Below are 15,530 nucleotides of genomic sequence, written 5' to 3'. Positions count from 1 at the left end.
CGTCCGCGTCTCCGCACCAAAAGAGAAATGGAAAACGCGTGTGACTGCGCGCTGTTCCCTTTCGTGGCCGTCGGTGGGGTGGCGTCTATTCGTATCAACCGACGCTGGTCGAAAATCGATTCGTAACAACCGTTCTCTAGCACGTTGCAAAGTAATGGGGCTCAGCCGGGACCTCAGAAAAATTCGTATCATCCTGAAATTCGTATTAGCCGTGATCGTATCATCGAGATTCCACTGTATTAGATTTTTCCCTTACATATATATCGTGAATATATGTCTACGCACCCTTTGATTTAATTACCTAGAAATACATTGGTCATTCTTCGCGCCACACAGTTAATAAACCTGGTTTATTTCTCTCTAATATTGTTTTCTTGCTGTCATCAAAACCTTGCTGTCATCAATTGCAGACGGATAAAGCCACCTCAGCAGAGAGTTGACAAAGTACATCATCTTGCTATTTCTTTTCTTGAGAGGCTTTGAGCTCACAGAAAAAAGGTTTCATTTTCTCGCCTTCAGCTACCAAAGCAAAGTCAAAATAATACACGGAGAACAATAATTTTACGCCCTTAAAACTCGGAAAAAGACAATTAATAGGCTTTTGAAACCAAAGTGGTCATAAATGCTGAAAGAGGCACTTATAGGCACCATTAAATCGTGCTAAAAGTGCTTAGAATGATCCAATTCATGATTGTATACCAAATTGGTGCGATAGAAGTGTAAGGGAAAAAAATAAGCAACTCGCTCAGAAGGCACCGTCTTTGGGATCGGCCATGACAGAGGCTAGAAACACGCACACATCCTATATGCGGAAAAGGGGGAGTTACTCGCCAAGAAAGACACGGTCTTTGAAAGCATAATGTTATCACCAGAGACTGGATTACAGGCAGTGCCTGTTTCCTCTTGAGCATTAGGGCCGCACTCTTTTGGTGTATGAACACAAATGGGTTCAAAAGTGGTTTAACACGGATTTTATAGTATTGTAACGTGGCAAAGAGGAGAACGAAGAACTCAGCAGCAGCCACGGCTACATTTCGGTGGCGACATTGTGGAGACCACTCATCCATCCTAGTCTTCACCTGTGTATAAACATCAATCATCCGTAACAGTTTTTGGTGGAAGGTGCTGGGTACCCCCGACCACTATGCAACACGGCCAACACTGTTCTCCAACCTCCTGATCTGCGCCGAAGCCGCCGAATCGCTGGATTGCCCGCATTACTTCCGGTGTCTCAGATGTCCCCCACCGAAGCCAACACTCGCACGGAGCCAGCGGCATCTTCGACCCAAATGATGGCTAGTCCGTGGCAGCGCCAACGTCTGGTAGAGCCTCGCACATTCGGAGGGAAGCCCAGCGAGGATGTCGAAGAATGGCTTAACCACTACGAACGGGTGAGCAAGCACTATCGTTGGGACAGCTTAACGCGACTCTCCAACGTAGTCTTCTTTCTGATGGACACCGCGCTCGTGTGGTTCGATAATCACGAGGAAACTCTGACAACGTGGGATCGTTTCACATCCGAAATCAAGGAGCGTTTCGGTGATTCAATCGCAAAGACGAAACAGGCCGAGCAAACGCTCTTTCAAAGAGCTCAAGTTCCGGGCGAGACGTGCACGACCTACATTGAAAACGTACTCAAGCTATGCAGGACGGCCAATCCTGGTATGTGAGAGGAGGACAAAGTTGGCCATTTGTTTAAGGGAATTGCGGTGGACGTTTACAACTTCCTCGTTGGTAAAGAGAACCTTGGCTCAGTCACCGACGTAATACGTCATTGCCGTACCTTTGAGGCTCTCAAACTGCGCCGCATATCCCAAAGTTTGGCCGGCTAGGAAACATCACAACTGTTGCAAGCATTGAAGACGACATCCCATCAGTCGATCTCGCGACGACCATTAGACAGATTGTTAGAGAGGAGTTAAGTCGTTGCACGGAATTGAACAATGAGGTCCTGTGATAGTCAACATCTGAACAATCCTCCACGTTACAGTATGTACCCGAAATCCGTCTTTCTGCCCAGTGTGCTGCCAACTCCCGCAGTGTCCTGCGCCTCAGTTGCAGGCTGTGTGCTGCACTAGAGCAAAGAGTGGAGTGCGTGGGTTGTGCTGTATGGAGGAAGGAGTGCATATTAAAGTGTTTATTAAAGCCTTTTTGAAGATAGCGGAACCCCTGACTCGCCTTACAAGGGACGATATGCCATTTGTGTGGCATAATGAGCAACAGGCATCTTTTGCTGAATTACGACAGCGCCTGCAGTCAGCACCCATTCTTGCACATTTTGACGATGATGCTGATACTGAGGTGCATACCGACGTCAGTAGCATTTGCCTTGGAGCAGTGCTCGTCCAGCTTCAAGATGGAGTGTAAAGAGTTATAGCGTATGCCAGCCGCTCCCTGTCCCGTGCCGAGACGAATTATTCAACTACGGAGAAAGAGTGCCTCGTGGTCATGTGGGCGCTCATAAAGTTTCGCCCCTATCTCTATGGTCATCCCTTCAAAGTAGGTGACGGACCACCATGCCCTCTGTTGGTTGGCAAGCATGCGCGACCCTTCAGGACGACTGGCACGAGGAGCTTGCGGCTACAGGAAGTTGACATCACCATCGTTTATAAGTCTGACCGTAAGCATGAAGACGCTGACACGCTGTCCCGCGCAGCCATTGATCCTGCCAGTCAGGAAACAGAGGACGATGACGGCTTCCTGGGCGCCAATAGTTCGTCGGATTTGAGCAGACGGCAGCGTGACGACGGTGAGATTAGACCGATCATCGATCATTTAGAGGACCGCGACACAACCATACCATGCCATCTGTCCCGCACGCTGACGTCCTTTTGTCTGCGAGACAACATACTGTATATAAGAAGAATGCTCGTTCAATCTGCCGTGCTTACCTACTGGTGGTTCCAAAGGACATGCGCAGGGACGTCCTCTTCGCTTGCCATGACGAACCGACATCTGGTCATTTATGCTTTTCACGAACACTCGCTAGAGTAAGCAAAATGTACTATTGGCCCAGGCTTTCGGCAAGCGTCAAACAGTACGTTAAAGGCTGTCGTGTATGCCAGCGCCGCAAGACACCATCTGTTAAACCGGCTGGCTTACTTCAGCCAATCAAAGCACCTTACACGCCTTTCGACTAAGTCGGCATGGACATTCTTGGACTGTTTCCTCTGTCTGCCGACGGCAATAAATGGGTGATCGTCGCGACTGATTATTTAACACGCTATGCTGAGACGCAGGCGATCCCACCGAGCCACAGCCTCAGAAATAGCGCAATTCTTAATGTGCCACATCATCCTGCGTCACGGTGCTCCCGCCACTGTAATAACAAACAAAGGGACAGCATTCACAGCGCTGCTCATGGATGAAGTTTTTGAATTAAGCTACACCAGGCATCGCAAGACGACCGCGTATCATCCGCAGACAAACGAACTTACCAACCGACTCAATAAGACGGTCACAGACATGCTCGCAGTGTACATTGACGTCCAACAGAAAACATGGGATCGGATCTTGCCTTACGTCACCTTCGCGTATAACACCTGCCGTGCAAGAGACGACGCGCTTCATGCCCTTTTGCCTTCTCTACGGTCGCGAGGTCCAGACGATGATGGACACAATGCTGCCGTGTCAAGACGCTGACCTATTGACAACTGACGCCGAGGAATTTGCAGAGCGTGCTGAGGAAGCTGGACAGCTCGCGAGGCTGCATATCGGCCAGCAGCAGCAGGGAAGGGTCGCGCGGTCTTCTTCACCTAAAGCCCCGAGAAACTGCCACACATGCACTGTCGATTGGCCTTACACGTCGTCGGAACATATTTCATGATGCTCCATTTCCATTCTTTTCTGCCTTTTTTATTGGCTCAGGTGAAGCTGCACCACTATTATTACAGTGATAAAGAACTTGGCGCAACGAATGTAAAGAATAGAACATTGAATCTAGCGTTACAAAATACGACCTGTGTTTATATTCTTGGCAATCGCTCAGCTTATCAGCTTTTGTGTCAAAGGTATTGTGTGACAAGCACAAAAAGTGTGAGGAAAGGGTGTTTAACTGCTAGCGCAGTTGTAAACAGCCGTGTTTCGTTCTCTCTTTCCTGATGGATTCCAAGTTTCCCTACGACACTTGAGTCACTGACTGCTGAAACTGTTTTTTTTGTTGTTTTTTTTTTCAGTTTTGGCCGGACTTTCCATGACCAAGAATGGGCCACTAGAGAGTTTGGTAAGCCCAGATGCCTTGTTGAACAAGATTACCATGTGATGTCCAGGAAAGTGCGCATTAGATGCAGTGTTTGTTGATTGCTCATCAGCTTGCTATACTTGTGTGGCATTGCTTATGGTGATCCATGGCACAGATGATGGATGAGTGTAGTTTCAACTTTTCCTTTTAATGCTAAAGCATTATATGCCGCATTGCGTGAAAATCCATTGGTGTAGTTGGCATGACCGAAAGATGGTACCAAAAATGGCCGACAGCGCAAAGGGTAAAAACATCTAAAAAATGCTCGGATTGACGTCAAATTTATCAGGGAGGTTCCTGTGAACAAAGTAAATTAATGTCATTGAAAAGAAAATTTGGTAAACTTCAGTCTGGGTGGGAATATAAGCAGGGCCTCTGGGTTGCGCACACTTTTCCTACACCCCGGCGGCTTCATGGTTCTTGTCGACAAAAGGTATTGCCTAGTTTGTGTGTCATTGCACACATGATGGTGCAGCCAACGGGGAGGAGGTGCTGCAATGTCATGAGTGTATAAAATAAGCAATAATCTCCAATTCAACACCGCTGAACAGTCCTTCGAGTTATGCACTCCTCGCGGGCAAGCGAGCGCATTGAGTTGCTTAGCCCATTTTGATTTGGCCTTACCAAGGGGCATTTAGAACGCAGGCGAGAGCTTGCGCAGACAAGGGTCACGTGGAAAAATACATTTCACCAGAGGGACACTCTAATGCTTTTCAATTCTCAGACTTAAGCACTCATTAGTGTCTCTGCCGAATTTTGTTTCACTGTGAGGTATGTCAAAATTGGCACTGTATTTGTAGTTCTTTGGTGCTGCCTGGTCATCTGAAAATGGACATTTGGACCTGCATAAAGCAGGAAGAACAAAACATTCCTTCATAATTAGGAGGCATCCCTCTTGAGGCAAGCTGGTGACATGTGCCAGCACATTTATGTTTTTCATTCAACTTTTAAGTGCTACATTAATAGGACATTTTCACTTTGGTGCATTTGTTTGTGCATGTGTACTATGTTTGCATATTTTAGTAAATAGAAAAGAGTGAAGTATGGTGAGCTATAGGACGAGCAGCTTCTTGACCTCGATTCATCATTTTATACTTGTTGTCACTGGAATTTGAATAATTTGAATGAATTGGTTGAATATAACTGCTTCACTTTTGGGTCTTCAACAAATGGATGCCTAGGTCAAGATGGATGTATTTGTAGACCCCTGCTGATGAAGGAAGCCTGCTGCATTTCATAGCCACGCGTGGTAATCACACGCCTGCGCGAGACTGCAAGGGATCACTGTAATCACTGCCGTTTTCTGTTCTCTGTGTCTGGTCGAAACGGCTGCGCCAACGAAGAAGCGTAAATTTCTCTCTCTCGAGGAGAAGGCACATATGATCGCTGAGGCAGAAAGCGGAAGGAAAAAAATCAGGCAGTTTGGCTCGAAAGGTGAAGCAACAATTGCGATAGCAGATTAGTAGACAGCTATACGACAGCTATACTTTGTGCACGTCGCAGATTGCTTTCAAAATAGCGCCCGAGCGGCCACGCTGCAGCCGCTGTTGTCAACAAGATGCTAACATCTCGTCGTCTGGGGAAAATGACAATCCGCTAGACACACCGACTCCGGTGACTGCTTTGATAGTAATGGATCCTTTTCACTTCATCATAAAAGTTATCAGAACCCACGACAATGACATTGCGATGGCTCCTTTAACGGACTGAGAAATCCAGGCTGACCGACTGCTGGAAATAAAACTTCCGGTAAGCCCAAGCTTGCCAAGCTTGCCGACGTCATAAATATGCAGTGAAATTGTGATAATTCAAACCACTTCATTGCGACAGTGCATGTGCCGCAAAATGAGTCTTTCGCGATCGGTTGGGCACACTCGTTGGGTTAGGCATCGGCTGCAATGTATGACAAATGCTGTAACAGCGGCGCGAATTGCATTCTCTTGTGAAGTTGACACTTTATCGACAGCCTATGGTACGTCTCAACCTTTGCCCCCACGCTATCGCGAAGATTTCCCAGACGATGGTTTCAGTTTCGTTCGCGGCTTTGCCGTTTGACGTACGTATATACATACCAATTTCGCATCAACGAAGTTCCGCCACAACAAAATTTTTCGCATGTCACGTGAATTTCGCTGTAGCAGGACTCAACTGTAGGCCGGTGCATGCATCCTTTTCAATCGTCAAACTTCTGAAAGGTGCAGTGGGCCCTAACATTCCTTTTCTGTTTTCCTTCGAGTGGAGGGCTACTTGTATAGTCATCGCAGCTCGTCTCACCACCCCTCCTTTCTTCTCCCCCCTCCTTGTCATGGCTCTGTCTCAATTCTCGTCCCATTCAACCCTGTCCCCTCAGTGTATAAAACTTCATTTGTAAGTCAGCGTTGTGTTTGTCTCAGTTTCATGTCCTGTCCCTTGTGCTGTTTTACAGCGAAAGCTGTATATGGCTAGGCGAAACGAAAAGCTGTTCACCACATGTTTCGATAAAGGTCTCCACTGGCTGCGCCGTCTTTTAGGTCGTTCTCTACGGCGCACCTAAGCGTGCGCGCCATTGGCAGCGCCATTAGTGACGTCGTTTTCTGCGTTATACCCAAGCACGCGCGGCAAGTGCCGCTCGAGAAACACCCGCCAAAAGCGGGCATTAGCCCCAGTGAACGCGTTCCCACCATTGCCACTTTGACGGTGCTCTGCTCGCAACGCTGCCTCCTCGGCTCGCCGTTGTCGCATGCATTCGATATCTCGAGTTAGCTCGGCGTCCGTTGGCGCTTGCCTTCCATCGGCGTCCGCCCGCCATTGGCGCTTGCCTTAAACTTCACCATTTCAACATGGACGTTTTGTCGCAGCTGAAACCAAAGTGTCGCTCGAGAAACTCCCGCCGAAAGCGGGCATTGGCCCCGGCGAACGCGTTCCCACCATTGCCACTTTGACGCTGCTCAGCCCGCAACGCCGCCTCCTCGGCTCGCCGTTGTCGCATGCGTTCGATATCTCGAGTTAGCTCGGCGTCCGTTGGCACTTGCCTTCCATCAGCGTCCGCCCGCCATTGGCGCTTGCCTTTCACTTCACCATTTCAAACGTGGACGTTTTCTCGCAGCTGAAACCAAGTGCCGCTCGAGAAACTCCTGCCAAAAGCGGGCATTGGCCCCGGCGAACGCGTTCCCACCATTGCCACTTTGACGGTGCTCTGCTCGCAACGCTGCCTCCTCGGCTCGCCGTAATCGCATGCGTTCGATATCTCGAGTTAGCTCGGCGTCCGTTGGTGCTTGCCTTCCATTGGCATCCACCCGCCATTGGCGCTTGCCTTCCACTTCACCATTTCAACGTGGACGTTTTGTCGCAGCTGAAACCAAAGTGCCGCTCGAGAAACTCCCACCGAAAGCGGGCATTGGCCCCGCAGACGCGTTCCCACCATTGCCACTTTGACGCTGCTCCGCTCACAATGCCGCCTCCTCGGCTCGCCGTTGTCGCATGCGTTTAATATCTCGAGTTTGCTCGGCGTCGTGGTTAGCAGCATCCGCCCACCATTGGCGCTTGCGTTCCACTAGAAACACAAACATGTAACCATTAATTGAGAAACGCTTCAATACAGCATCGGGATTAACCCACTGCTAAACACTGGGGCCGCACGTTTCAGCTTTGCTGGTTAACCATCTGTACGGAGTGCTTGGGCGTTTTTTTTATTCTTGGAATCATGTACCAACCAGCCCAACAGTAAACTCTCTTAAAATACAAGAGTCATCAAAGCTTCGTCTTGATGTTGACAGTGCAACTTTTTCCTAATATCTGTGTCTTCTACAAGGCTAAAGAACAGGTGACAGAATCCTGCACTGCTGAGCTAAGCTCTAAAATCTAGGATGGTGCTTTCACCTTCCCATCATGCCAAAGAGTGCCAAAATGCAAGAAGACAACTGCAAGACATGTCGCATGACACCGATGTGGGACTGTAAGTGGAGGCAGAGGAAACAAGAACAGACCGCAGTTTGGTGACGAATATACTTCAAAAACAAAATTAATTTTCACAGCGTACAAGGCTGGGAAAAGGGAACAAAAGCCAAGCACCTCTGAATTTTTTGGCCACAGGAAACCACCACAATTTTGTAACATCACTTTTTAAGAAATTACAAGTCAAGTTACTTGATGATTGTCGGTACAGTACAGGAAAGTGTAACAGACAGTTTGCAGTCAGTATGAATCAGGGAAAGAGACACTATCTCTCCAATGCTATTCACTGCCTGCTTAGAAGAAGTATTCAAGCTCTTAGACTGGGAAGGCCTAGGAGTGAGGATCAACGACGAATATCTTACACTTGTTGATACGTTTAAATATCTGGGGATTGAAATATCTCGTGATTTAAGATGGAGTGCGCACATTCAAAACATAGTTTCGTCAGCCTCAAAAAGACTATGGTTACTTCGGAAACATCTGAAGCACTGTACGAGCAAAACAAAACTAGTGGGTATACTTCACTGGTGCGTCCACTACTTGAATATGGTGATGTCGTTTGGGACCCGCACACTAAGACTGATACAGATAAGCTGGAAAAAGTACAAAAAAGAGCACTCAGGTGCATTTTTAATGCCTACAGAAGACAGCTGTCACTATCCAATCTCCGTTCAAGGTCTGGTCTTCCAACACTGGAGGAACGCCGTAAGTTACACTGTCTCAAGGTGCTTTACATCGTCTCAAGGTGCTTTACACGATAGTCAACGGCCAAACTAAAATGAATTTTGACAAATACTTACAGTTTAACACGTGTAGAAGTACCCGCGGAAAGCACGAACTTACCCTTATCGTACCCCAGGCTAGAACTGTTGCTTATCAATTTTCATTTTTTCCTAGAACGATAAGAGACTGGAACAGGCTTCTACAAGAGGTAACGAACAAGCGTACCGTCGACTCTTTCTTATCAGCTATTTCTCAAATGTGAGCGAAGCACGCAATTCCTTTCGTACCGAATTTTTATTTAACTCGTGTCTTAGGTTTCGCAGACGTTGTTCTGTGCAGTAGCGTACAAGTATGATCTGTGTTGCACTGTGTTTGATCTTGCTGTGTTCGAATTTTATTTCAACATTTTCTTTGCTTGTACAGTGTCCCTTTTTCTTTTCTATGTAACACTCCTGCTTTGGCTGCCAAAAAGCAGCTGGCAGTATTGTCAAATAAAATAAAAAAATAAAACCTTCGGTTTGCAGATGATGTCCTATTCAGCAACAATGGGTACGAATTACAACAAATGATTGAGCACCTTAACCAAGAAAGTGTAAGAGTGGGGTTGAAGATTAATATGCAGAAGACAAAGATAATGTTCAATAGCCTGGCAAGGGAACAAGAATTCAGGATCGCCAGACAGCCTCTAGAGTCTGTAAAGGAGTACGTTTATCTAGGTCAGTTACTCACAGGGGACCCTGATCATGATAAGGAAATTTACAGAGGAATAAAATTAGGTTGGAGTGCATACGGCAGGCATTGCCAAATCCTGACTAGGAGCTTACCACTGTCGTTGAAAAGAAAAGTGTACAATCATTGCATTCTACTGGTGCTAACATATGGGGCAGAAACTTTGAGGTTAACAAAAAAAACTTGAGAACAAGTTACCCCTTTAACTGCCACTACCGAAACTCACGCCTGAGACAACTCATGCAAAAAAAAAAAAAATTGCGTTCATGTCCCGCCATCTATGGAGAGGTTACCTAAACACATAGAACTTGTAAATTAAATTTTAGACTACAGATGGAATGCACGTGTCTACACCTGCGTCGCTTCGTCTCGGCAGAGCGCAGCAGCCACGGTAAGTCAGCGCGCCACGTGCGTCCGCGCTTTGATGGACAAAGAAATTCAAGAACTGCTGATGAATATCTTTACATGTCCTGTGGACTATCATGGTGCATTACTAGCATGAAATTTCCACTGAACCAACATGAAAAAAATACCCGGCAGGGGTGAGGAGCAGTCAGAAAAAAACCCGGCAGTGAAAGGGTTAAGGACCGCGCAAAGAGCAATAAAATGAAAAATGTTAGGCCTAACGTTAAGAGACGGGAAGAGAGCGGTGTGGATCAGAGAGCAAATGGGGTTATCCGATATTCTAATCGACATTAAGAGAAAAAAAATGGAGCTGGGCAGGCCATGTAATGTGTAGCATGGATAATCGGTGGTCCATCAGAGTTACAGAATGGATACCAAGAGAAGGGAAGCACAGTCGAGGATGGCAGAAAACTAGGTGGGGCAATGAAGTTAAGAAATTTGCAGGTGCAAGTTGGAATCAGTTAGTGAAATACAGGGGTAATTGGAGACCGCAGGGAGAGGCCTTCGTCCTGCAGTGGGCATAAACATAGGCTGATGATGAATTTTGTGTGAAAGATGAAAAATCCCACTTTTATGTGGAAAGGCGTATGTAGGACAAGTGGGGCACAGTGAAAGATTGAGAGAGCATAAATACATGTGCCAGCAGCTGGTCATGTCAGGCAACCTAGCTGAACACTGCAAAAGGTGTTGCTGTGCACCATATGTCGAAATAAAATAAGAACTGGTATTGCTTGCCAAAATTAAAAAGCAAATAGAAAGATCATAGAGCTGCTCTGAGCCTTGGAGAGGTAAAGGACGCACAGTCACCGACAGATAATTCGGACTCGACAGGGACTGCCAAATATTCTAAATAATCAGGAGTTTGAAATATTGGATTTGCTAGAAAATAAGTGACTTTATTGTGTGAGTGGCCAAAAAAAGGTGAGCCATATTGTCTATTCTGGGGGAAAAATCCTATACAATTTCTCCCGGACTGGGTGGAATCGAACCCGTGTCACATGGTTTCCTCAAGTACAGCAGCCTGACGGTTTAGTGCACTGCACCACAAATGCATGCGTGCGTGCAGCGAGGGAACACATCTCGGCGTTCGCAAGCATAGGTATGCCACGCATCCCGGAGGCCATGCACAGACTTCATGGCGGTGCCACAAGGACCCGCAGCATCTCCAGAGCGAAGCACGAGCGAGAAGGCTTACTGCAGTGCCTGCCTCATACATGTCGCATTTCTTAGCATTTGCTTGCACCGGCGCACCACGAATCTCGGAGGCCACGCACGAACTTTGTGGCGGTGGCGCTAGATGGTGTGGTGTGTTCATAGGGAAGCACGAGAGAGGAACCCTGCTGCAGTACAGCCTCATTCAGCAGTGGCACAATGGTTTGCCGCTTCATAGCTTCAATGCTAATTGCATTGTGAGATGGATTCTGAGGAATTCTTTTCATATGCAAATGAAACACTATTTTTGGTCACGAATATGAACAGTGAGAAAAGTCTCTGTAGCCTTGATAGCATTGCGTGTGTGTATGAAACTGATTATGGGTTTTCTGTTACCAAGTGGTTGCCCACTCTTGAATGTGCAATCATTCATATTGCCACCTAGTGTTTTGGGGAGAAAGCACACGGACAAGACGAGAAAGTAGAGGATCCGACTGGACGGTTTTGAGCCAGGACAAAACCACCTTGTCATCTTGTTCACCTTGTCCAACCATGTGAAAAAACTGATGGTGGTGCTGGGTACGACGACGACGCATCCGATGCACAAGACCCCTTCCGGCAGCAGGAACCCGAGTCCTACACCCGTGAACACCCCATTTCACAGAGCAAGCCGTCGACAATGAGGCTTACCACCAGAGACACCAGGACAGCCTGCTATGACGTCGTCTCAAATCACCACGGAAGTTCTGACGCCTCTTCCTCCGACATATTGTACCCTTCAGAACCCGCTGCCGCCCCCTGCCTTTCACGGAGATTTATATGAGGACGTGGATGACTGGCTGAGTGAGTTTGAACGTGTCGCTGCGACCAACTGCTGGGATGATGCCACAAAACTCTGGCGTGTATACTTCAGCTTAAAGGACGCCGCCCGCACGTGGTTCCTGCATTAACATCCTGGCGTTAACATCCTGGCGTTAACATCCTAACATCCTGCTACAGAAACACCGACCGCCGCGAACGCGCTGAGCGTGAACTACAGTCCCGCATTCAGATGCCGAATGAGTCCGTCACCACGTACGTTGAGGATATGACTCGACTTTTTAAACGAACGGATCCTGCTATGCCAGAGGACAAAAAGTTACACCACCTGATGTGTGGTGTGAAGGAGCAACTTTTTGCTGGTCTGGTGCGAATCCCTCCGAAAAGTGTGGGCCAGTTCCTCACTGAAGCTGTGGCAATGGAGAAAGTTCTTCATCAGTGGTCTGCCCTCTTCGACCGGCAGGTGAATGCCACGTCAGCTGCAGAATTTTTGGCCACCTTCGGGAGCAGTAGCACCGAATGGGTTCGCGAAATTGTTAGCTCTGTCGTCCGTAAAGAAATGGAGAAGCTGTACAGAGTGAGACAGCCAATGGTTGGCTCCATTGCCAGTGTTATCCGCAATGAGTTTTAGAAAGCACTGCACAGCCACCGATACCCACAGATGCGGGACCGCCCCCCATGTACGCAGATATTCAGCCCCGTACGTATGCGGACTGCTTGCGAAACTCCAGGTCTGTTTCTCGCCCCGCAGTCTCAATTCAGATGACGCTGCCAGGTGCAATTCAAGCTTCACACGCTGGCTTGGACGTCGACGGTCGCCGTGCACCTCCGTGGAAGTCTGATCTCTGGCGCACGTCGGACAGACGACCCCTCTGCTACCATTGCGGTGAGGCTGGTCGCGTCTGCCGCAAGTGTCCGTATCGACAACTTGGGTTGCGCGGTTTCTCCATCAACTCAGCTCGTCCTCGGGTTCGCCAGAGGCCAGGGGAAATTGATGAGTATCTGGCCCAGCAACGGGTACCTTTCACACGACGTCAATCGCGGTCACCATCTCCGAGGCCACCCTCACCCATTCATTCACGTTTCGGGGCAACGGAACAGGGCCACTCGCTGGGAAAACTGAAGGCAACGGCCTTCGAAGGCGAGGTCGCTGAAACTCAAAGTGCAGAGGACCTCTCATTGACGCTTGTACGGAATGATTCAGAATCACTGAAAATGGCAAGTTCTATGCTTGAGGAAGTCAACACATTGGTCACATCCCCGTATGAGTACAGTGGCAAAGAATCGCCGGTTACCCCATCTGAACTTGGTGACCGAGTCTCACTTGACATACCTGTGCTGATAGACGGTCTACAGGTCAGCGCATTGGTGGACACAGGTGCAGATTATTCAATTATTAGTGGGAAATTGGCAACGATTCTTAAAAAAGTTATGACTCCTTGGAATCGAATGTGCATTCGCACAATTGGAGGTCACGTTGTTATTCCGCTGGGCCGCTGTACTGCAAGAGTTAAAATTCGTGCGTCGATGTTTGTAGTCACCTGCCTCGTCCTCCGAGAGTGTTCGCATCAACTCATCCTCGGTATGGACTTTCTTCGTGAGTACGGTGCAATTACAGTTAAACCTGGATATAACAAAATTGACAAATTCTCGGAAAACTTCGTTATAAAGAGGATTTTGTTATGTGCAGGTTCGGCACGAAAATTCGAAAAAGAACCGCTTACCGTATGTGCTATAGCTCACGATTTACTCCCAATACACTAAAGTTGCGATGAACAAAAAAGTCCCAGTTTCGCCCGAAAGGCGAAGCATCGATTGCGACAGCAAATTAGCAGACAGCTATACGAAGTAAGGATAGTACAGTCAAACCTGGTTAACACGTAATCGCTTAATGCGTAATTGCGGTTTAAACGTAGTCGCGACCCAGCCCCCATTCAACCCCATCAGCTGGCTGACCGCTTAAGCCGTAGTCGCTCATTGCCCACCAAACGGTTAGGGCGTACTATTTTTCTTGCACAAAATCAGCAAAATCTCATGTGCGCAGAAGTTCAATTCTCGAGTGCGACGCCCAGACGACGGTCACCAGCGACAGTGAACTTACAACATAGCCACCATGACGTATTTACTGCTCGTACAGGCTGTTGCCGATTGCTGCGCACAAAAGCATGGCCTTCAAGTTCCCGATAACGCGGAGAAGCTGCTGGTAGGGGGTGCGAATTCGCTGTCGCCGTCGGAGTAGTAATCGCGCAGAAGCACATTTTATTGTGAAGCGCATTTGTGCCATCGCTTTGAAGTTCCGTGTAAAGTCCAAACACGGCAACATCATCGCCGTGTGCCGTACGCTGCTATGGGCGACTGAAAGCTTGCGGGGGTCAGCCGATTCAAGCTCGCGCGCGCGAGGCAGAAGGGGGGGGGGGGGGGGGGGGGGGGGGGAAGAGGAGAGCGGATACTTCGGCGGTGGCTGCCGTATCTTGAAATCGATCGGCGATGTGGAAAAAGTGTGCACCCGCGCGGGCTAATCTTCAAAGCGAACTGCAGACAAGGTCAACACCTTGTGTTTCTTCATCGAAGCACTCATCCTTGAAATGTCACACCAGGTACACGGATGCACGGACGCGTGTTGTTTCGCACAAGCGCAAGGCGTTGGAAACGAAGAGTGAGCGACACGATGGCGTTGTATAGCGTCCGTCATATAGTGTCACCTAGTGTCAGGTTAGTGAAGTGAAGCGCAGAGACTTGTGCAGTAACCAAAGAGTGGCGCTGCCAGCGCGTTGAAAAATAAAACGCTTTTTTTACTTCAGCAACATCAACAGGAAAAGGAGACTGCCGGCTTGGCGGGCTGGGCCAGCTGCCGCAAGCAGCGGGATCAGGTTTGAATGAAGGGAGGGGGAAAGGTCACGCCCGCGGTGGCAAGATCGCCGGGTCGAGGGATGCAGGCCCACCTCGCGCACGCTGGCACGCACGCACGCGAACGTGCGCTCGCTGTCGCCTCGCAGTCGCCGTGAATTCGAGCGCGCCAAGCGCGACACCGCCGCTTCGCATTCCGTCGTGACGGAGAAGTTGCTTCCGGCTGCTGCTCGCGCAAAAATGACAAAATTTGGGTTGAAATCTCTAGGTTGTCGGCGGGGAAAATTCGTTATTTCGAGGGGGTCTCCCGCTGCCACTTCGTTACGTAGAGGTCTCAAATACATGTGCTTCTATGGAGTCATGGTGGGGAATACAAAAACTTCATTATATCCAGGAATTCATTATATGGAGGTTCGTTGTAAGCAGGTTTAACTGTATATATCTTCGTGAGCGCAGCATGATCTTCTCGAAACTACGTGCCACAGAGCAAGACAACGATAGCTGTCCTAAACCTGCACTGTGTGTTACTGATGAAAGCATGAAACTGCCGTTGCGAGCTACTGTTCCAGTAGAAGTCAGGTGCGAGAGCCTCCGAGACGGGGACGCGGTCGCCGAAAGCAACGTCTCTCTTTTGCTGCTTCAAGGTGTATGTGCGAGTGAAAGCTTGCGGGGGTCAGCTGGT

The 15,530-nt window shown here is 48.5% G+C and overlaps 1 protein-coding gene across 2 annotated transcripts in view; it reads left to right on the top strand.

Annotated features, from left to right (window-relative positions):
* The window catches only part of LOC119441295 (GATOR complex protein MIOS-like), a 341,599-nt gene that overhangs the window by 46,173 nt on the left and 279,896 nt on the right, over positions 1 to 15,530 (top strand). For both annotated transcript variants that reach the window (XM_037705922.2, XM_049661128.1), the window contains exon 6: positions 4,176 to 4,222. In XM_037705922.2, coding sequence (XP_037561850.1) covers positions 4,176 to 4,222 — 47 coding nt within the window. The remainder of the gene's footprint in view (positions 1 to 4,175; positions 4,223 to 15,530) is intronic.

This window comes from Dermacentor silvarum, chromosome 2, assembly GCF_013339745.2.
Source record: "Dermacentor silvarum isolate Dsil-2018 chromosome 2, BIME_Dsil_1.4, whole genome shotgun sequence".
In the NCBI taxonomy this organism is placed as follows: domain Eukaryota; kingdom Metazoa; phylum Arthropoda; class Arachnida; order Ixodida; family Ixodidae; genus Dermacentor; species Dermacentor silvarum.
Note: the sequence above shows the minus strand (reverse complement) of the source record. Positions and strands in the feature narration are given on the sequence as shown.